General features: G+C 41.1%; 2 protein-coding genes across 2 annotated transcripts in view; one reads left to right on the top strand and one right to left on the bottom strand.

Annotated features, from left to right (window-relative positions):
- LOC100337053 (ATP-binding cassette sub-family C member 4) overlaps nt 1-22,325 on the top strand; it is a 1,051,816-nt gene that overhangs the window by 597,614 nt on the left and 431,877 nt on the right. The window lies entirely within an intron of this gene.
- On the bottom strand, nt 425-11,284 carry LOC132346786 (ATP-binding cassette sub-family C member 4-like). The gene is made up of 3 exons (XM_059892297.1): nt 10,625-11,284; nt 875-964; nt 425-442 (listed from the first exon to the last, which is right to left on the bottom strand). The coding sequence occupies exons 1-3, from the start codon at nt 10,808-10,810 to the stop codon at nt 425-427; spliced, it is 294 nt and encodes a 97-aa protein (XP_059748280.1). The 5' UTR covers nt 10,811-11,284.

A 22,325-nucleotide genomic window follows, 5' to 3' on the forward strand; every position in this document is an offset into this window, starting at 1 on the left:
AAATTAAGTAGAGGCCTTATGTCATGTTTGATGAATAATTGAAGGGGAATTGAAAGTGTTAGTCACTTAGTCATCCAACTCTTTGCAACCCCATGGATTATACCCCACCAGGCTCCTCTGTCCATGGAATTATCCTGGTATGACAACTGGAGCAGGGTGCCATTTCCTTCTCCAGGGAATGTTCCTGACCCAGGGATCAAACCTGGGCATCGTGCATTGCAGGTGGACTCTTTACCATCTGAGCTACCAGGTAAGCTCCCAAACTTAAAGGCAGTATCATCCAGGAAAGAGAACTGTTCTATGCAGATCTGGCCAACAGCTGCAACACCCTGGTAACATGATCTATTCATAAGGTAAGTGTGAAATGGGTATGATGGGATAGCAGAGAGGAGATTGTGCAAAGCTGGAGACCATCCACTTGGCATTATTCCTCAAAGGCTCCCTGTGAAGCAGCACTGAACAGGGGGCAGGGGAAAGAACAATCCCTGCCCACCAGGCCTTCATCATCCAGAGAGGGAGGAAGACAGTTCAGGCAGCAACACTGACACCACATGCCAAGAAGGGCCACTATAAAACTTCTATGGAGGACCTCTATGAACACTAATCAAGCTGTCCAAGAACACTACTGCCTGCCTATTACTGAAGTATATTGCAGACAATGTCAGAAAAACAAACTTCTCATCTACAGGACAAAACATATTATCACATCTAAGTTGCACACAGAGGAAATGAGAGTTGGATAAAGAGAACCCTTGTCTTATGTCCTCAACAGAACACTGACCGACACCAAACCCTGGCACCTGGCATCCCAATAAGCTAAATCCAGTAAGAAGAAGGGTGGGAAATGGAAGAGGATCCCTCAGGGGCAGCTCACCTGATCAAACCTGTTCACATCGTTGGACAGCAGGTTAACTATCTGGCCTGTGGTGGTCTTCCCCATGGCTGAGCTACTCAGGCGAAGTGACTGAAATGAAAGAAAGATACAGAGAATCGGATTCCTACAGTGATACCAAGTCAGTCTGAGAATATAGCAAAATGGAGTGTGTTTTCATGGGGTCTTGTGTGGTGTCAGGACGAGCAGGATGATGCCTGACAGCAGGGCTTTGGGGACCCATGTTCATCCTTAGACAATTCAATGTGGCAGCAGCCCTGCTTACAAGGACAGCAAAAGGAGGAGCAGGAGACAGAAGAAAAATCCTCCACCCTGTTTCTCAGTGAACTTGGACCTGTCCGAAGGATAAATGAATGTAGGTTTAGACTTACAAGCCAACTAAGTAATTTTCAGCCAAACCCTAAACAGCATATTAAAAAGCAGAGACATCATTATGCCAACAAAGGTCCATATAGTCAAAGCTATATTCTTTCCAGTAGTCATGTACTGATATGAAAGCTGGACCATAAAGAAGGCTGAGCACTGAAGAACTGATGCTTTCGAAATGTGGTTCTAGAGAAGACTCTTGAGAGTCCCCTGGACAGCTAGGAGATCCAACCACTCAATCCTAAAGAAAATCAACCCTGAATACTCATTGTAAGGACTGATACTGAAACAAGCTCCAACAGTTTGGCTGCCTGATGCCAAGAGCCGATTCATTGGAGAAGATCCTGATGCTGGGAAAGATTAAGGGCAGGAGGAGGAAGGGGAAACAGAGGATGAGATAGTTGGATGGCATCCTGGTCTCAATGGACATGAGTTTGTGCAAACTCCGGGAGATAATAAATGACAGGGAAGGCTGGTGTGCTGCAGTCCATGGGGTCACAAAGAGTTGGACTGGACTTAGCGACTGAACAACAACAAGATGAAAGTGGAGAGGTCGCCTTAAGGAAAGAGATTAGGGGACCTGGACTATAAATCTGGTCAGTCATTAATACTAGGTATGACACCATTTAAACACTCTGGTCTTAGTTTCCTCATTCTAAAACTAACCAGTATAATATTCAAAACACTAATCCTGTGAGGAAACTATGTTCTTAATGCCAGTCTGCTGACTTTACAAAAACCACAGACTGTGCTGTACAATCCCTTGATTTGATTAAAAAGCTCTGAAAAATTCCCTGGAGAACTGAGAAACCTGAACAAACCACCTTGAGCTGTTTCAACAGACCATCAGCTGGAGCCATGGATCCAAACAAAATACCATGGTTCATAAATTCTTCATATTTAGTCTTCAAGTTAAACAGAAAAATCAATGCTCAAGAGAAAATGTAAAATGATGTAGCCACAATGGAAGAGATGGCATTTCCTCAAAAACCAAACATGAAATTAGTACACAGCACAGCAATTTCATTTCCCAGAATGTACCCAGAATAATTTAGAGCATGAATTTTACTGGTCATTTGTGCACCCTGTTCATAGCACCATTATGTACAACAGTCAAAAGATAGAAACAACTCAAATGTCCACTAACAGATAAATAGATACCCAGTCAGTCAGTCAGTCAGTACTCAAACTCAAGTCCATTGAGCTGATGATGCCATCCAACCATCTCACCCTCTGTCGTCCCCTTCTCCTCCTGCCTTCAATCTTTGCCAGCATCAGAGTCTTTTCCAGAGAGTCAGTTCTTTGCATCAGGTGGCCAAACTATTGGAGTTTCAGCTTCAGCATCAATCCTTCCAATGAATATTCAGGGTTGATTTCCTTTACGATGGACTGGTTTGATCTCCTTGCAGTCCAAGGGACTCTCAAGAGTCTTCTCCAACACCACAGTTCAAAAGCATCAATTATTTGGTGCTCAGCTATCTTTAGATTCCAACTCTCATCCAAACATGACTACTGGAAAAATCATAGCTTTGACTAGACAGACCTTTGTTGGCAAAATAATGTCTCTGCTTTTTAATATGCTGTCTAGGTTGATCATAGCTTTTCTTCCAAGGAGTAAGCATCATTTAATTTCATGGCTTCAATAACCATCTGCAGTGATGTTGCAGCCCCCAAAAATAAAATCTGTCACTCTTTCCATTGTTTCCCCATCTATTTACTATGAAGTGATGGGATCGGATGCCATGATCATAATTTTCTGAATGTTGAGTATTAAACCAGCTTTTTCACTCTCCTCTTTCACTTTCATCAAGAGGCTTTTACTTCTTCTTCGCTTTCTGGCATAAGGGTCATGTCATCTGCTTATCTGAGGTTATTGATATTTCTCCCGGTAATCTTACTTCCAGCCTGTGCTTCATTCAGCCTGGCATTTCTCATGATGTGCTCTGCTATAAGTTAAATAAATAGGGTGGCAATATACAGCCTTGATGTACTCCTTTTCCGATTTGGAACCAGTCTGTTGTCCCATGTCTGGTTCTAACTATTGCTTCTAACTACTGCAAAAAATTTCTGAGGAGGCAGGGTCAGGTGGTCTGTTATTCCCATCTCTTTAAGAATTTTCCACAGCTTGTGGTAATCCACACAGTTAAAAGCTTTGGCATAGTCAATAAAGCAGAAGTAGATGTATTTCTGGAACTCTCTACCTTTTTCAATGATCCAACAGAGCTTGGCAATTTGATCTCAGGTTCCTCTGCCTTTTCTAAATTCACCTTGAACATTTGGAAGTTCATAGTTCACATGCTCTTGAAGCTTGGATTGTAGAATTTTGAGCATTACTTTGCTAGCATGTGAGATGAGTGCAACTGTGGGGTAGTTTGAACATTCTTTGGCATTGCTTTTCTTTGGGATTGGAATGAAAACTGACCTTTTTCAGTCCTGTGGCCACTGCTGAGTTTTCCAAATTTGCTGGCATATTGAGTGCAGCACTTTCACAGCATCATCTTTTAGGATTTGAAATAGTTCACCTGGAATTCCATCACCTCCACTAGCTTTGTTCATAGTGATGCTTCCTAAAGCCCACTTGACTTCACATTCCAGGATGTCTGGCTCTCGTCCAGTGATCACACCATCATGGTTATCTGGGTCATGAAGATCTTTTTAGTATAGTTCTTCTGTGTATTGATGCCACCTCTTCCTAATATCTTTTGCTTCTGTTAGGTCCATACCATTTCTGTCCTTTATTGTTCCCATATTTGTATGAAGTGTTCCCTTGGTATCTCTAATTTTCTTGAAGAAATCTCTAGTCTTTCCCATTCTATTGTTTTCTTCTATTTCTTTGCACTGATCACTGAGGAAGGCATTCCAATTTCTCCTTGCTATTCTCTGGAACTCTGAATTTGAATGAGTATATCTTTGCTTTTCTCCTTTGTCTTTAGCTTCTCTTCTTTTCTCAGCTATTTGCAGGATCTCCTTAGACAACCATTTTGCCTTGTTGCATTTCTTTTTCTCAGGAATGGTCTTGATCATGGCCACCTGTACAATGTCAAGAACCTCCATCCATAGTTCTTCAGGCAGTTTGTCTATCAGATCTAATCCCTTGAATCTATTTGTCACTTCCACTGTATAATCATAAGGGATTTTATTTAGGTCATACCTGAATCAGTTCAGTTCAGTCGCTCAGTCATGTGCAACTCTTTGCAACCCCATGGACTGCAGCACGCCAGGCCTACCTGTCTATCACCAACTCTCGGAGTTTACTCAAACTCATGTCCATTGAGTTGGTGATGCCATCCAACCATCTCATCCTCTGGCGTCCCCTTCTCCTCCCACCTTCAATCTCTCCCAATGTCAGAGTCTTTTCAAATGAGTCACTTCTTCGCATCAGGTGGCCAAAATATTGGTGTTTCAGCCACTGCATCAGTCCTTCCAATGAACACTCAGGACTGATCTCCTTTGAGATGGATTGGTTGGATCTCTTTGCTTCCAAGGGACTCTCAAGAGTCTTCTCCAACACCACAGTTCAAAAGCATCAATTCTTCTGCTCTCAGCTTTCTTTATAATCAAACTCTCACACCCATACATGACTACTGGAAAAACCATAGCCTAGACTAAATGGACTTTTGTTGGCAAAATAATGTCTCTGCTTTTCAATATGCTGTCTAGTTTGGTCATAACTTTCCTTCCAAGGGAAAGCGTTTTTTAATTTACTGGCTGCAGTCACCATTTGCAGTGATTTTGGAGCCCCAAATAATAAAGTCTCTTACTGTTTCCCCATCTATTTGCCATAAAGTGATGGGACCAGATGTCATGATCTTAGTTTTCTCATTGTTGAGCTAAATGGTCTAGTGGTTTTCCCCACTTTCTTCAACTTATGTCTGATTTTGACAATAAGGATTTACACAATATTGTATATACATGTGAAGGAATATGATTCACCTTTAAAAAGGACTTAAATTCTGACATCTCTTCCAACATGGATGAATCCTGAAGACATTGTACTACATGACATAGAATAAATATTGTATGATTTCGCTTAAATGAGGGACCTAGAGGAGTCAAATTCATAGAAAGATGTAGTAGAGTCATGATGACGAAGAGGAGGTGACTGGGGAGTGAGTATTTAATTAATGCAGAGGTTAAGTTTTGGAAGAAGAAAAAATTCTGGAGATGCAGAGTGGTGATGGCTGCACAAGAATGTGAATGTATTTAATGTCACTAAATGGTGCACTTAAAAAGTTAAAATGGTAAATTTTATGTTGTGTATGCTAAGTCACTGCTAAGTCACTTCAGTCATGTCCGACTCTGTGTGACCCCATAGATGGCAGCCCACCAGGCTCCCCCGTCCCTGGGATTCTCCAGGCATGCTGTGTATATTTTACCACAATTGTTAAAATTATGAACCAAAGCTATAAGTAATTTTATCAAAAGGTAAATAAATGACAAATCATCTTTATATATGATACATCTCCCAAAATCATTCAATATCACAAACTATGACTTAGAGCTTAGCAGCCATCCCATTTCTAACACCCAATCTGATTTCTCCCCAGGACCAGGGGTCAGGAGGTGGAGCCTAAGTATGAAACACAGACGTTCACAGGGACATTTCAGAGCCTCTAGGCAACCCCAGCTTTGCCCTAAGGAATCAGCCCACCTGTTACCTGCAAAGAAGTGTCTTATTTCTCCATCTCAGTAGGAATCTAGATGCAAGGCTGTCTATGAGGAAATTTCCATGTTTCTGGAATTTCAGCTTATGTATACAGTTTCTGACTTTGAAAGAAACAATTATTTTAGGCAATTAAGCCAGTAAATGAACACTTTGGGAGATGTTCACATTCACATAAGCAACACACAAGGTCAGATCAGATTTCCCAAAAGAGGCCTTCCAAAGTGTTAGTGGGAAGAGGAAGAAAACCAGGTGGACACTGGCTCACCTGTACAGCAAAGAAAGAGCTTTGTTTGCCTAAACCATCATCTCAAATATAACTTAAGGTTTTCCCAGTACAGTTCTGGTGAAATTTCCTGCATACTTATGGGAGCTAAGCATGATCTGGAAAGGTAAACATCTAGCTATTTTTTTGGGGGGTGGGGGCTCCAAAATCAATGCAGATGGTGACTGCAGCCGTGAAATTAAAGACGCTTGGATGTATGACGGAGAGTGTTTTGCCTATGTTCTCCTCTAGGAGTTTTATAGTTTCTGGTCTTATGTTTAGATCTTTAATCCATTTTGAGTTTATTTTTGTGTATGGTGTTAGAAAGTGTTCTAGTTTCATTCTTTTACAAGTGGTTGACCAGTTTTCCCAGCACCACTTGTTAAAGAGATTGTTTTTAATCCATTGTATATTCTTGCCTCTTTTGTCAAAGATAAGGTGTCGGTATGTGCATGGATTTATCTCTGGGCTTTCTATTTTGTTCCATTGATCTATATTTCTGTCTTTGTGCCAGTACCATACTGTCTTGATGACTGTGGCTTTGTAGTAGAGCCTGAAGTCAGGTAGGTTGATTCCTCCAGTTCCATTCTTCTTTCTCAAGATCGCTTTGGCTATTCGAGGTTTTTTGTATTTCCATACAAATTGTGAAATTATTTGTTCTAGCTCTGTGAAGAATACCGTTGGTAGCTTGATAGGGATTGCATTGAATCTATAAATTGCTTTGGGTAGTATACTCATTTTCACTATATTGATTCTTCCAATCCATGAACAAGTTATATTTCTCCATCTATTAGTGTCCTCTTTGATTTCTTTCACCAGTGTTTTATAGTTTTCTATATATAGGTCTTTAGTTTCTTTAGGTAGATATATTCCTAAGTATTTTATTCTTTTTGTTGCAATGGTGAATGGAATTGTTTCCTTAATTTCTCTTTCTGTTTTCTCATTATTAGTGTATAGGAATGCAAGGGATTTCTGTGTGTTGATTTTGTATCCTGCAACTTTACTATAATCATTGATTAGTTCTAGTAATTTTCTGGTGGAGTCTTTAGGGTTTTCTATGTAGAGGATCATGTCATCTGCAAATAGTGAGAATTTTACTTCTTCTTTTCCAATTTGGATTCCTTTTATTTCTTTTCTGCTCTGATTGCTGTGGCCAGAACTTCCAAAACTATGTTGAATAGTAATGGTGAAAGTGGGCACCCTTGTCTTGTTCCTGACTTTAGAGGAAATGCTTTAAGGAAACTATTAGCAAGGTGAAAAGGCAGCCTTCAGAATGGGAGAAAATAATAGCAAATGAAGCAACTGACAAACAACTAATCTCAAAAATATACAAGCAACTCCTACAGCTCAACTCCAGAAAAATAAATGACCCAATCAAAAAATGGGCCAAAGAACTAAATAGACATTTCTCCAAAGAAGACATACAGATGGCTAACAAACACATGAAAAGATGCTCAACATCACTCATTATCAGAGAAATTCAAATCAAAACCACTATGAGGTACCATTTCACGCCAGTCAGAATGGCTGTGATCCAAAAGTCTACAAGCAATAAATGCTGGAGAGGGTGTGGAGAAAAGGGAACCCTCTTACATTGTTGGTTTGGAATGCAAACTAGTACAGCCACTATGGAGAACAATGTGGAGATTCCTTAAAAAACTGGAAATAGAACTGTCTTATGATCCAGCAGTCCCACTGCTGGGCATACACACTGAGGAAACCAGAAGGGAAAGTGACACGTGTACCCCAATGTTCATCACAGCACTGTTTATAATAGCCAGGACATGGAAGCAACCTAGATGTCCATCAGCAGATGAATGGGTAAGAAAGCTGTGGTACATATACACAATGGAGTATTACTCAGCCATTAAAAAGAATACATTTGAATCAGTTTTAATGAGGTGGATGAAACTGGAACCTATTATACAGAGTGAAGTAAGCCAGAAAGAAAAACACCAATACAGTATACTAACACATATATATGGAATTTAGAAAGATGGTAACAATAACCCTGTGTACGAGACAGCAAAAGAGACACTGATGTATAGAACAGTCTTATGGACTCTGTGGGAGAGGGAGAGGGTGGTAAGATTTGGGAGAATGGCATTGAAACATGTATAATATCATGTATGAAACGAGTCACCAGTCCAGGTTCAATGCACGATACTGGATGCTTGGGGCTGGTGCACTGGGACGACCCAGAGGGAGGGTATGGGGAGGGAGGAGGGAGGAGGGTTCAGGATGGGGAGCACATGTATACCTGTGGCAGATTCATTTCGATATTTGGCAAAACTAATACAATATTGTAAAGTTTAAAAATAAAATAAAATTTAAAAAAAATTAAAAAAAAAAAAAAAGACACTTGGCTCCTTGGATGAGAATCTATGACAAACCTCAGTTCAATTTAGTTCAGTTCAGTCGCTCAATCTGATAACCCTAGACAGCATATTAAAAAGCAGAGACATTACTTTGCCAGCAAAGATCCATCTAGTCAAAGCTATGGTTTTTCCACTAATCATGTATGGATGTGAGAGTCTGACTATGAAGAAAGCTAAGCGCTGAAGAATTGATGTTTTTGAACTGTGGTGTTGGAGAAGACTCTTGAGAGTCCCTTGAACTGCAAGGAGATCCAACCAGTCCATCCTAAAGGAAATCAGTCCTGAATATTCATTGGAAGGACTGATGCTGAAGCTGAAACTCCAATATTTTGCTACCTGATGTGAATAACTGACTCATTGGAAAAGACCCTGATGTGGGGAAAGATTGAAGGTGGGAGAAGAAGGGGACAACAGAGGTTGAGATGGTTGGATGTCATCACTGACTCAATGGACATGAATTTGAGTAAACTCTGGGAGTTTGTGATGGACAGGGAGACCTGGTGTGCTGCAGTCCAAAGAGGTGTCAAAGAGTCGGACATGACCGAGCCACTGAACTGAACTGAATTTGTGGGGAAATCTGAGTATTTTGTCTACTAAACAGTACAACAAAGTGTAAGAGAATAACAAATATGATGATGACTGACAATGAAGACCCTTAACTAGAGGGTATGTCACCCAAGGAGAATCTGGACTCATGTGCCATAGCCAAACACAGACAGTGAGATGCCAGGGCCCTGAGTTCACAGTCCCAAGATTTAACAAGATTTTACTAAAGGAAAGATGGGGGAAGCACATGCTACATTTTACCCAGAAAAGTATTCCCAAGAAACAGAAGCTCTAGATAAGTAGCAAATAATAAGAGAAGCAATATTTTTCATTTAAATTTTTTGGTTTTAGCTTTCAATGAGGATTTTGTTTATTTGTAGTAAAAATTAAATGTATTTAATATGTGCAGTGTGATATTTTGATGTAAATAAACATTGGGAAACAGTTACAGTAGAAAAACAAACATACGCCATCATCACATGTAGTTACCCTTTTGTATGTGTGGTGAGAACATTTAAGATCTACTCTCTCTACAAATTTCAACTATAAAATAACAGTTATATAATTTTTTTTTCTAGAAAAAAGTAAACAGCCCAGGGCAAAGAGACATCCAAGATCAAGTTTATAAACAGCCCTTCAGCTTATAACACTGGTGTATCTGTGGCAAATCCTTAATAAAATCACCAAAAATCTTTATTTCTTTTAAACTATTTAAGACCTGGGTAAACTATGGAATAATTCTGCAGCATTTCTCAATACAAAATCACTGAACACATTAAATCAGGTCTTATTAAAAGTGCTAAAATGCATACTTAAGAAAAAAGGAAACACTGAAGTAAACAACTTGAATGAATAGCAACAAATTCTCACCAAAATACTAAAAACAAACTTGTGATTTCAAGTTTCATCCCAACATTCAGCTCTATTCTTTAATACCATTATAAACAATCATAACTATAGAATATAGTGAGTGAGTCTATGTTTGGCATGGATTCCATTTATATGTTTTTTTAGTTCACACAATTATATTCAATATGATTAGATGTTTCATTTAAAAATATAATCGTTTCCTTTCTCAAATACATTTTTTGCTCCTAGATTTAATTTTATAAATCCAATCACTGAAGTTTACTTTTAAATACAACTTCAATGTAAAAGAAGGTTTTAATGAACAACAAAAGTTCTACAAATACAGCTATGAGATTTAAGTATGAAAACATTGAAAACCAATTTGATAATCAGAATCCATTACAAGCTGAGTGGATATTATGCAACAACCTGTGGATAAAAGTTATCAAAGGCAGCTCTGACACGATCTCAACACAAAACTTTTCATTATTTACTTGTAAAGTTTGCTTAAATGACAACAAGAAAATTGGCCTGATGCAAATAGCAAGACTCTCTAGGAAGGTGTAAATGATCCCAGTTACAAATTTTTAGTTTTCAGAGAACTTTCCCAAAATGCTTATGATGCTTGAGGGGAGGTACACACCATGGTACCGAGCGATACTCACCTTGCGGTAGATCATATGGCACACGGCTACTCTCAGCCTCATCCCCACACACTGCATGTGGTAGAAGTACAAGTGGTGCAGAATGGCCCACACAAGCACGCAGGCACTCAGCCCTGCTGCATAGCCATAGGCTTCATGCAAAGCAGCAGAATTGGCAGGATCATAGTTTTCAATATAACTAACCATTTTCCCCAAAAATATGGGTTGAACTACTCTGGTGCCTTCCTGAAAGAAAAAAACCTTAATTAGAAATACAAGTGATGTCAGTTTTTCTTAATACAAGCTTTACTATTATTATTAGCATGTTGAAAAAGCCATCTTGAGAAAATGCTACATTCATGGCTAATCTAAAAGAAAAATGCACAGATCCACTATCTCAAAAAAGACAAGCAGACAACAGTGTTAGTTTTAATGTAGCCAAAATCTTACAATCAAAGACATTAAGCCTTAGTATTGGGTTGGCCAAAAACTTCTTTTGGTTTTTAAGTAAAAATAAAAGGCACATTTTTCATTTTCACCAAGAACTTTGTTGAACAACCTTGTCAAAGTTCTGTTCCATTACCTTCTTCCATTTTTCGGGCAATTTCCTAATTTCATCCTCCCAAAACTTTGTATCTTTTTGAGGAAAACTTTGTATCTATTTCAGGTGCCTTTTACAGTCTTCTGGAGAATTAAAATTTTCTTCCAGTAAGAGAATCTTGTAAAAAACAAAATAAATGGAAATCTGAAAGTGCAATGTCTGGTAAATATAGAAGATGGGATAGATCCTCCAGGTCAGGCTGTAACGGTTTCTGCCTGGTCATCAAAGAAACATGCAGTCTTACATTATCCTGATGGAAGATAATGCATTTTCTGTTGACTAATTTCAGACACTTTTCATCAAGTGCTGCCTTAAGTTGATATAATTGGGAGAAGTACTCACTGGAATTAACTGTTTGGTTTTCCTGAAGAAGCTCATAATAGAGGACTCCCTTTCACTCCCACAGTATACATAACATCAACTTCTCTGGATGAAGACTGGACTTTGGTGTGGTTGGTGGTGGTTCATTTCACTTACCCCATGATTTCTTCCATGCCACATCAGTGTAGAGTATCCACTTTTCATCGCCCATCACAATTTGTTTTTAAAAAGGAGCATTTTATTAATAATTACATATCAGTAGAGAATTGAGTGGGGAAATATGGTCAAGAAGGGTTTTTTGCCCCCTGCTTAACTTAGGTGGAAACAAAACAACAAAGTCATTAACATAAACAAAATGGTAAAATGACTTTTGATGTTTTTTTTTTTTTTTTGGCTATTTTGAGTATGTTGACTATCTCCCATATGATATAACACTGATTGTTCTTAATCAATGTCTGGATTTGATCTGTGTCAACTTCTACTATCAAATGGTCTACTCAATTGTGGAACATCAGCCACAAAGAAACCTCCAGCACAAAATGTTTCTCTTTTTTTGGCTGTGTTGAGTCTTCATTGCAGTGCGCAGGCTTCTCTTGTTGGGAACTGCCAGTTTAGTTGCCCTGAGGCATGTAATATCTTACTTCCATGACCAGAGATCAAACTTGTGACCCCTGCATTGAAAGGCAGACTCTTAGGACCACCAGGGAAGTTCCCAGATGGGTTTTCTTTTGAGAGCTCTCTACTGTCTGTACAAAGTTGAGGCACCCACACACAAGAGGAAAGGAAGAAGAATCCAAAGCTCAAAATGTGAAGCATAACAAAAAAGCATTTTCTGCTCAACCAACTAGTGCCTGCTCAAATTATTTACAGAAAGCTGACCCCATGTCTCAAATGGATGAGGCACTCAAATGGATGAGGCACTCCTATATTGCTCTACACACACATGTTCATAGGCTCTAACACCTGCCTTACCTTCCACAAGGTCACAGGAGATTTCATCTACTCCAGAAAAGAGAAGACCATGTAGTGGAAGAATTATGAGTAAGGTGACCATATAAGAGTAAGATGACCAGTTTTCAAGAACACAAAGGCTCACTGAGACACTTCCAGAAAGCCCCATCATTCACCCCTAGAGGTGCTAAAAGCTTAAAAGCCCCTCATCATAGATTATAAAACACACTGCTTATAGAGTTTACTTAGGTAGAAGTCTGGAGGCTTACACAGAGAAGCAAGAATGTCAAACTACACAAGGCAGTCCCCAGCCCAGATATGATCAAGGGAAGCCCAGTGCTGCAGGCTACAAACCTGGGGCTCTCCACCAGAAGTCCAGCAGTAACACCTGCCATCCCAAAGTGTCCTAAAACTGTGATTCTCTTTGGGAATCACTGCTGTCTGTTACTCAGCTCTCTATTTGGTCCTAATATTGTTGTAATTACAGGAAAAGTAAGAGTAATGCCACCTACTTAAAGAACACTGTAAATGCAACAAATCCAGCAAAAAAAAAAAAAAAAATACTGCAAAAGAAAGGCAGGTCATTACTGCCTAAATGTCTTGATTTTTCTGCTGAGAGACAGAATTTAATATGCCAGCTGAGCAAACAGCCTCACTAAGGAGTAATGCCAGTCCAGGACCTATATCTTCTACTCTTCTGTCTGTTCCTGATCCTAACCCTCAATTAGTAAGGTAAAAAACAACTGAGAAAGTATTCAGTATCAAACTTGAACTGGGGGCTCTCCTGATAGCTCAGTTGGTAAAGAATCCACCTGCAGTGAGGAGACCCCTGTTTGACTCCTGGGTTGTGAAGATCTGCTGGAAAAGGGATAGGCTACCCACTCCAGTATTCTTGGGCTTCCCTTGTGGCTCAGCTGGTAAAGAATCCACCTGCAATGTGGGAGACCTGGGTTTGATCCCTGGGTTGGGAAGATCCCCTGGAGAAGGGAAAGGCTACCCACTCCGGTATTCTGGCCTGGAAAATTCCATGGACTGTAGAGTCTGTAGGGATCACAAAGAGTCAGACACAATTGAGTGACTTTCACAAACTTGAAACTAACGAAATTAAAACTTTCTGGATAAGCAGGGAGAAGATAAAAAATTGTTTCCAAGATCCTTCATCTTTGACTTCTAAGCTTGATCTGTGAATATTCTTTCCACAAACCAATTGAGATTAGAGTTCTTACTCCTTCACAGGAATTCTTCACAACTGTGAAACCATAAAAGATTTTTAAAAGAGTCCAATACAATATGACAACATTTGTTCAAGTTTCCACAGAAATCTCAGGGTAAGAGAGAAATAGAGAGACATTTCATGGTGCAGTCCCTAGTATTCAACCTTCTGAAAGTACTTGACTTTGGGGCCCCATTTCCTGCTTCTTAGGGGAACTTCTCACAGGGTTAAGTGCTAAAATTTCCCTAGTCAGGATAGTTTCCCCATTACATTTCTGCATGTACTTAAAAGGTTTCTTACCCAACTCCACCATCTCCACTTCATGAGAAAAATTAATAAAACACAGAAAATAGAAACAAGCTATCAACTAAAAAAATGCTTGAGTGAAGTATATAAGCAGAAAAGAATGAGCTTATGGAAAAAATGAATAGATAGTTTATCTTCAGAAATGGGGGAACAGGTGACAAAGAGTAGAGCTGAGAAAGATCCAGAGCTAAGGAGGAAAAGCAGTGAATCAGGGAAAAAAATAACCATTAGCATTTTACATATAACTTCACTCCTCCCGACACAATGGTCTTCATCCTGACTGTAGCTTACCATCACCTGGGAGGGGTTAGGAGCGCTCTGAGGCCTGAAACCCAGCCTCCAGAAACTGATTTAGGTTCAAATGATTAGAGATGGAGCCTGAAGTTCCCTCTCCCTAGAAGATGCTGGATGCAGAAACTAATCACATGTAAGCATCTGCTATTCTCCTGTATCATCAGGGCATCTGGACGTGGAGGGGTCATGAACCTGCTCTGAAGGACTTACAAGTGCCACAGAGGGTTTTAACCAGAGTTCCATGTTACATATCATGCTTCTAGGAAAATTCCTTAAGAATCCAAACTCTTTAGACTCCAATGATGAAATTCAGACCTTTCATTTGACACTACAGAAAAAAGTAAATGTTTATAAAATACTATATCTACAAAATAAAAACATGAATAAAAATTTGTAATGTTACCTCTAAAAGGGGAGGGAGAATTAGAATGGAGCCAACAAGGATATCAGACTTCCTTAAAAACAGCCTCTTCTGTTGATAGAGTTTGAAAACAATATCAGTTCAATTCAGTTCAGTCGCTCAGTTGTGTCTGACTCTTTGCAACCCCATGGACCACAGCACACCAGGCCTCCCTGTCCATCACCAACTCCTGAAGTCTACTCAAACCCATCTCCATTGAGTTGGTAATGCCATCCAACCATCTCATCCTCTGTTGTCCCCTTCTCCTCCTGCCTTTAATCTTTCCCAGAAAAATATTATACAGAATTATAATTATAAAACAACAAAGTTTTAAAAAGCAATTCCTAAAATTTCAGAGTGAAATGAAACAAAAGGTATATCCATCCAGTAGGCTGAGTTATACAAAAAAAGAATTATTAAAAGTGGTTGTAAAAAAATAATTTGAAAACACATTCCCTGTGTGATATGCCTAAGGACAATATGAACAGCAAAAAAAAAAAAAAAAGCTTCCAAAAGTCACATTATGGTTAATAGTGTTGATACTATAAGATTTTTAAATGAGTAATTATGTTGATATCATTGAGAACTGGGATTAGGCATGACAGAAAAGAGAACAGATGATGAAAGAAAACAGATACCAATCTAAGAGTTAAAAGATAAAGTAAAAACACTACTGTCCTGAATCTGATTTAGATTGAAAATACCCATATAAACTCAAGGTTTGTTTACTACAAAAAAATGTATACTAGCCTTGTCCAATGAAAAAGCTGAGAAATAATAGCCGACTCAACAGCAATGAGCACCCCTAGTGCCCAGACCATAGTCTCTAAATACCATTTCCCACTAGAAGGAACCATGGCTGCTTGGAGAAATGGAGATTCCAGGGCTGAGGCAAATTTTTACTTAAGGGTGCACAGCTTTTTTTGTGTGTAAAGATAAACTAGAAACATTTTGTCACATCAGAAAGCAAAAAATTAGCAAGGATTTCTACAGTATGCACAAAAGACAGGAGTCCTAGGAAGAGATGCATTCTATCCTTAATGGCAAAGGCTGGTTTCACAAAGGGCTTAGAAAACTCATTGCTGTTTATAGGCCATTATGGCTGAATGAGATCTCTTGAGAAAAGTCACTTCTAAAAGCCAACTTTTCTGGAAAGTAATTAAAAGTTTCGCTTCTAAGCAGGATTTTGATTTTTTTAATCATTATGAAAGCAATCTTTAAAAAAAAAAGGAATCATCAAGGAAATAATCTATTTCCTTGATTTTTTAAAGAAAATGGATTGAGGGGGATTGGAGGATGAGTGAAATAGGTGAGGGAGATTAAGAGACACAAACCAGTTATAAAATAAATAAGTCATGGGAATGTAATGTACAACATAGGGAATACAGTCAATAACATTGGAAAAATTTGTATGGTGACAGAGGATAACTAGACTGATCAGGGTGATCATTTAATAATGTACAAAAATACTGAGTCACTACACTCACTATACACTTGAAACTAATATAATATTTATATTATACTTCATTATACTATATATATTATATATTAGTATATATAATATTATATATTATGCTAATATTTATATATACTTCATTATATTATAAAGTATAATACTTCATATTATACTTCAAAAATCATACTTCAATTTTTAAAACTTTTTTTCAATGAGGCAATAAAAGTATAGATTTTTTTAAAAAAATGAATTGAAAAGCATTACCCTCATATATGTCTCAAGGTCATCACTGTGGATATTACTAACACCTGATGGCTAATGCTATGCTCTCAAGAATCAGTAGAGCAGGTCTGTTCTGCAGGTCCCTTTCTAGTTGGCTCAGTGCCCCCTCCTCCTCTCCTTTGCTGTGTGGTCCTCAGTGGTTGCTCTGAGCCCACATATCTCTGCCACAAGCAGCCACTCCTCAGCCTCCTGGGTGGAGCAGAAGTGAGGGACACATGGAAGAAAGGGTTGGAAATAAATGCAAAGACCACTCAGCTCTCTGGGAGTGAGTCAAGGCACAAAGCGCTGAGTCCAGGCACAAAGCCCACTTTGGGATGCAGAGGATTCTACTTACTTCCTGCTCATCAGTTGAGCTCTGATATAAAGATTTACACAAATATGTGCTTCCTACATTCTCCACCTAAAGCAGAGACAATCAGCAAAAATGGCCTTGGACAAAGGTCAGTAATTAGACAAGGCCAGGCCATTTCTAAGGTTCCCAGGAAGAGGACATAAACTCTGGTCACTTCGCCCCCCTCAGGGGAAGGGACTGGGTGAACTGGACTAGGTGAACTGGACTGGGTGAACCCCCTCTGGTTCTCTGAGGTCACCCCACTTACACACCAGCAGGTGGACACCTCCTCTGTCACAGAGAAGCCCTAATGACCTGGGGAGGTGGTCTCTGTGTCTCTGGTCCAGGAAGAGTCTTCGGGCCCCTCCTCTCCACCCTGAGGGCCCCAGGCAGGCAGAGACCTGTTCTCCTCACCCAAGGTCCCCATGGAGGTGCACACAGGGGCCAGGGTGCTGGGAACTCGCTGGCTGTTCTGTTCTAATCAGGGGTGACCTGCAAGTGCTCCAGGTTGGACATTAGCCTGGTACTTGCTTCCCCAAGCCTTATGATCACTCCTCAATTTGCACAGGACAGAGGTTTCACACTTTAAAATCTTAACCCCAAAAGCCTCATGCTGGACTGGCATCACCCTGCCTCTTCCCACTGTGTGCCAGGAGTGCCTTTGCTATGGTTGGTCACAGCACTGTCTGGGAACAATGGGTAACCCATGAGTTGTCTGTGCATCACAGGAATTAAAAGAGGGCAGGAGGTTACAAAGTAAACGTATTCATGTTTTAGAGAATCCAGAAGTGAGTTTAGATCTTCCACTATCTAAAATTATCACCACTTAGGGACAGTAATGAGGGGAAGCTGGCTTCTTAAGAGGCTCCTGGTCCATCTGACCACAGCATGATATTGTTGCCGGCATCAACATCCTAGTCAAATCTGGCACCCAGGGGACATGGTCACTTGAAAACTACTCACAATTATGATCCCAAATCCGACTTCCTGCTCCAGGAAGTTCTTAGCATCCTATTTATTATATTAAACAAAGTTCAGGATGCATGTGTCTGAGACCCTGAAGACAAAGCTCTAAAGACAAGCCTTCCTGACCCTGGATAAACTCTTAGTCATTGAGATGATCAGGCTTGTAAGTCAGAGTGCCTGAAATGGAACCTCACTTTGTCCTTTAAACTCCCTGTAACCACAGGCAACCTATGTAATTACCTGGGTTCAGAGTCCTTTCTTCTACAATGGGGGTAATAGAAAACCTACAACTTCGCTGAGTTAGCCAAAGAAATAAAAATGTTATTACACATAAAGTGCTCGTGGCAGTTCCTGATACATAACTTAATTCGAGTACTTGCTATTGCTATTGCTGCACTACTAATAGTACTGCGGCTGCCACCACCAGTACTACTCAGTATGACCCTTTGTAACTGCCACTTGTACTTGTAGTACTACTACTGAGATGAGACCCCCATTTACCAGGTCCTCAACTCCCCACTTCTCTGCCATGACTACCCAACAACCAGCCTCCTGAAAGAGGGGCTGGGGCTCTACCAGTTGCACTTGATGCAGCCCCTAGGCCTGGCCTTCCTGGATCCCCAGTAGGAAGTGTTCCTGGGGCTGGACAACTGTGAAATCAACATTCCACCCCACCCTTCACAAGGCACTGCAGCATCTTGGTGGTCAGAGCCCTCTCTAAGGTGGCACTCTGCCCCACATACCTGTCCCCACCCTATGGCACAATTGTCAACTCACCTTTGTCATCAATGAGAACTCCGTCTCCCAGGACCACCCAGTCACCTGGGAGCTGACAGATTCTCTGTCTGTCCATTTGTGTGGGGCAGACTTCACCTGCCCAGCTGCCCACTGCCCACAGTGCCCTTCAGTATAGCACAGCCTTTAAATAAGAGCCACGCCGCCCACCTGTAAACCACCTGGCCCACCCACCTCACCCCAACACAATGAACTGATGACAGCTCACCACCTTCTCCACCTAGAACACCCCTTTAACAGCAACTGCATCTTCCATCCCTCCTGCCCTCACACACTCACAGGCCACCCGTGCCCCTAAGGCAGTGCTAAGGGACCACGGAGAGCACGAGCCACCCAGGGGGGTCTGTAGCAGACCTCCAGCAGGCTCAGCCAGAACAGGGGACTGATGGCACTGTGTCCCCAGGTGAACCATCTCACTGCGGGGTCTTGACCCAGGATCTTCAGGGTCACGGAGGTCATTGACCTCACAGTTTTCTGTCCCTGGTTTTCTCCTGCACATCCCCTCCTCCATCTCCACCAAAGCCAGGATACCAAGACTCTCCCTTCAACCAGCAAACCACTTCCACAGCCAGAACAGAAACCAGCATGGAGGGTGCATGAATTCATGGTGAAGCTGGAGCTCCTCCACATGGGGTTTCTGACCTGGGTGACCTGGCCCACAGGGAGGGCACAGCCCAGGGAAGGGCATGCTCTGGGAGCTCTGGCTCCTCCAAACCAGCTCCTCCAAACCAGGAGGCTCATATTCCTTGAGGTTGTAGGATATTTTCCTCAAGGATCACTTTCAGCATTTGTATCAAGTACTAAGCACTAAAAATGTCCTCAGTCTTAATTAGTCACTCAGTCATGTCCGACTTCTTGCAACCCCATGAATCGTGGCACGCCAGACCTCCCTGTCCATCACCAACTCTCAGAGTTCACCTGAAACCCATGTGCATTGAGTCGGTGATGCCATCCAACCATCTCATCCTCTGTTGTCCTCTTCTCCTTCTGCCCCCAATCCCTCCCAGCATCAGGGTCTTTTCCAATGAGTCAACTCTTCGCATGAGGTGACCAAAGTATTGGAGTTTCAGCCTCAACATCAGCCCTTCCAATGAACACCCAGGACTGATCTCCTTTAGAATGGACTGGTTGGATCTCCTTGCAGTCCAAGGAACTCTCAAGAGTCTTCTCCAACACCACAGTTCAAAAGCATCAATTCTTCAGTGCTAAGCTTTCTTCATAGTCCAACTTTCACATCCATACATGACCACTGGAAAAACCATAGCCTTGACTAGATGGACGTTTGTCAGCAAAGTAATATCTCTGCTTTTCAATATACCTAGGTTGGTCATAACTATCCTTCCAAGAAGTAAGCATCTTTTAATTTCATGGCTGCAGTCACCATCTGCAGTGATTTTGGAGCCCATAAAAATAAAGTCTGACACTGTTTCCCCATCTATTTGCCATGCAGTGATGGGACCAGATTCCATGATCTTCATTTTCTGAATGTTGAGCTTTAAGCCAACATTTTCACTCTCCTCTTTCACTTTCATCAAGAGGCTTTTGAGTTCCTCTTCACTTTCTGCCATAAGGGTAGTGTTATCTGCATGTCTGAGGTTATTGATATTTCTCCCAGCAATCTTGATTCCAGCTTGTGCTTCTTCCAGCCCAGTGTTTCTCATGATGTACTCTGCATAGAAGTTAAATAAGCAGGGTGACAATATACAGCCTTGACGTACTCCTTTTCCTATTTGGAACCAGTCTGTTGTTCCATGTCCAGTTCTAACTGTTGCTTCCTGACCTGCATACAGGTTTCTCAAGAGGCAGGTCAGGTGGTCTGGTATTCCCATCTCTTTCACAATTTTCCACAGTTGATTGTGATCCACACAGTCAAAGGCTTTGGCATAGTCAATACAGCAGAAATAGATGTTTTTCTGGAACTCTCTTGCTTTTTCCATGATCCACTGGATGTTGGAAATTTGATCTCTGGTTCCTCTGCCTTTTCTAAAACCAGCTTGAACACCTGGAAGTTCACGGTTCATGTATTGCTGAAGCCTGGCTTGGAGAATTTTGAGCATTACTTTACTAGCATGTGAGATGAGTGCAATTGTGCAGTAGTTTGAGCATTCTTTGGCATTGCCTTTCTTTGGGATTGAAATGAAAACTGACCATTTCCAGTCCTGTGGCCACTGCTGAGTTTTCCAAATTTGCTGGCATGTTGAGTGAAGCACTTTCACAGCATCATCTTTCAGGATTTGAAATAGCTCAACTGGAATTCCATAACCTCCACTAGCTTTGTTCATAGTGATGCTGTCTAAGGCCCACTTGACTTCACATTCCAGGATGTCTGGCTCTAGCTGAGTGATACGGTATAAAATGTCTTGTCTTATCAGTGCCATCCTTTCCATAAGCTGTTATGAGAAAACCTGAAAGAACTTTTGGCCAACTTAGTACTAATCCCCTGGAGGCTCACTCCTTTAAGCTCTGTCCATTCTAAAAATAAACGCAACCACTGAGGTACATCATAATGAGATTTATCCTGTGACAAACTGCTGTCCTCTCTCCCCACCATTGCATCCATCTCAGTACTGATCTGCACACACTTAAAAGCAATACACAGTATGTAAAAAAATTTACCTCAAGAAAGGTAAATATTCCCAAAACAAGACAGGATTTCCAGTAACACTTTACGATTGCTTTCATTAAAGAAGGCTCCTGTTTGTATGTCTTGGCTCTCAAAACTTCTTGATCCCAGTACCTGTGATGAGAAACAGAGTACAGTAAATAACAGCGTGTCCACCAAAAGGAAAGGGGGAGGGGTGGAGTGGGAGATGAGCCTTCACTACAGGGCGCTCTGCGGCTGCCCCATAGATGCTGGCTAACTGATCACAGGGCTCCTGAAAGATGAGTGGTGCAGACTCTGAAGCACCAGAGAAACAGGCCTTGAGGGAAAAGTTCCAGATTCTGGAAACAAGTTCCTTCCAAGCTTTGCTGGACTCACAGGTCATGAGCAGCTCAGGGCAGACACTGTCCTCAGGGACCCCACCTCCAGGGACAGAGCTCGCTCTCCAGGGCCATGGCTGTGGGCTCCCTCCACGTCCACAGATGCACAGGAAACACGGGCTCCTCCAGCCTCCAAAGTGGGCTAAGCCCGGGGTCAGCCTGAGGAGGGGAGCATTCAGTGTCAGGGGAGGAGGCTCAGAAGAACCTGGAGGAAGCAAAGCCCCCCCACATGCACCTTTAGCCCCACATGGAAATTCTCACTCTCCCTCTCTTTCTCCCTGCTGCCTGTGCTCACCCTTGCAGCTCTTCTCCAAGGTGCTGGGAGTGATCTTCCGGAAGCACTGAGTACATGTCATCTTGTTTTAATTTCTGTTCATCACCAATTTTAAACAAGGGGTTTAGCCACCTGCTAAAAATTAAAAGGACAGTGATATACATCCAAATTCTGCTGCTCTGCACAGATGCTCAATTGTACATCCAAACTACACATCTATAATTAGAATCTTATATTTATGGGCTTTGTTAAATAAAACAAAAAAAACACTACATTTTAAATATATAGAGGTATGGGGGAATGATTAGATATCTGTTTACACACTCACTCACATACATACACACAGTCCCTAACTCTGTACTCTGAGAGGCCCTGGAAGCAATGGCGCACTGGTAGCATTTTAGCCCCTGATCTTGGGGTTTGGGGTAACATACACAATCACAATTTTTTTCTTGTTGTAAGAAATGTTAAGGTCTCTTATCAGCTTTCAAATATTCAGAACAGTAGGATTAACTAAAGTCAACAGACTGCACATTACATCCCCATAACT

This window comes from Bos taurus, chromosome 12, assembly GCF_002263795.3.
Source record: "Bos taurus isolate L1 Dominette 01449 registration number 42190680 breed Hereford chromosome 12, ARS-UCD2.0, whole genome shotgun sequence".
NCBI classification, from domain to species: Eukaryota; Metazoa; Chordata; class Mammalia; order Artiodactyla; family Bovidae; genus Bos; species Bos taurus.

Excerpts from the sequence above, each read along its gene's own strand:
- LOC132346786 (XM_059892297.1), bottom strand. The coding sequence starts at position 10,810 with ATGGTTAGTTATATTGAAAACTATGATCCTGCCAATTCTGCTGCTTTG. Across the intron at positions 965-10,624 it reads GCCATATGATCTACCGCAAG|TCACTTCGCCTGAGTAGCTC; the intron begins GTGAGTATCGCT and ends CTTTCATTTCAG.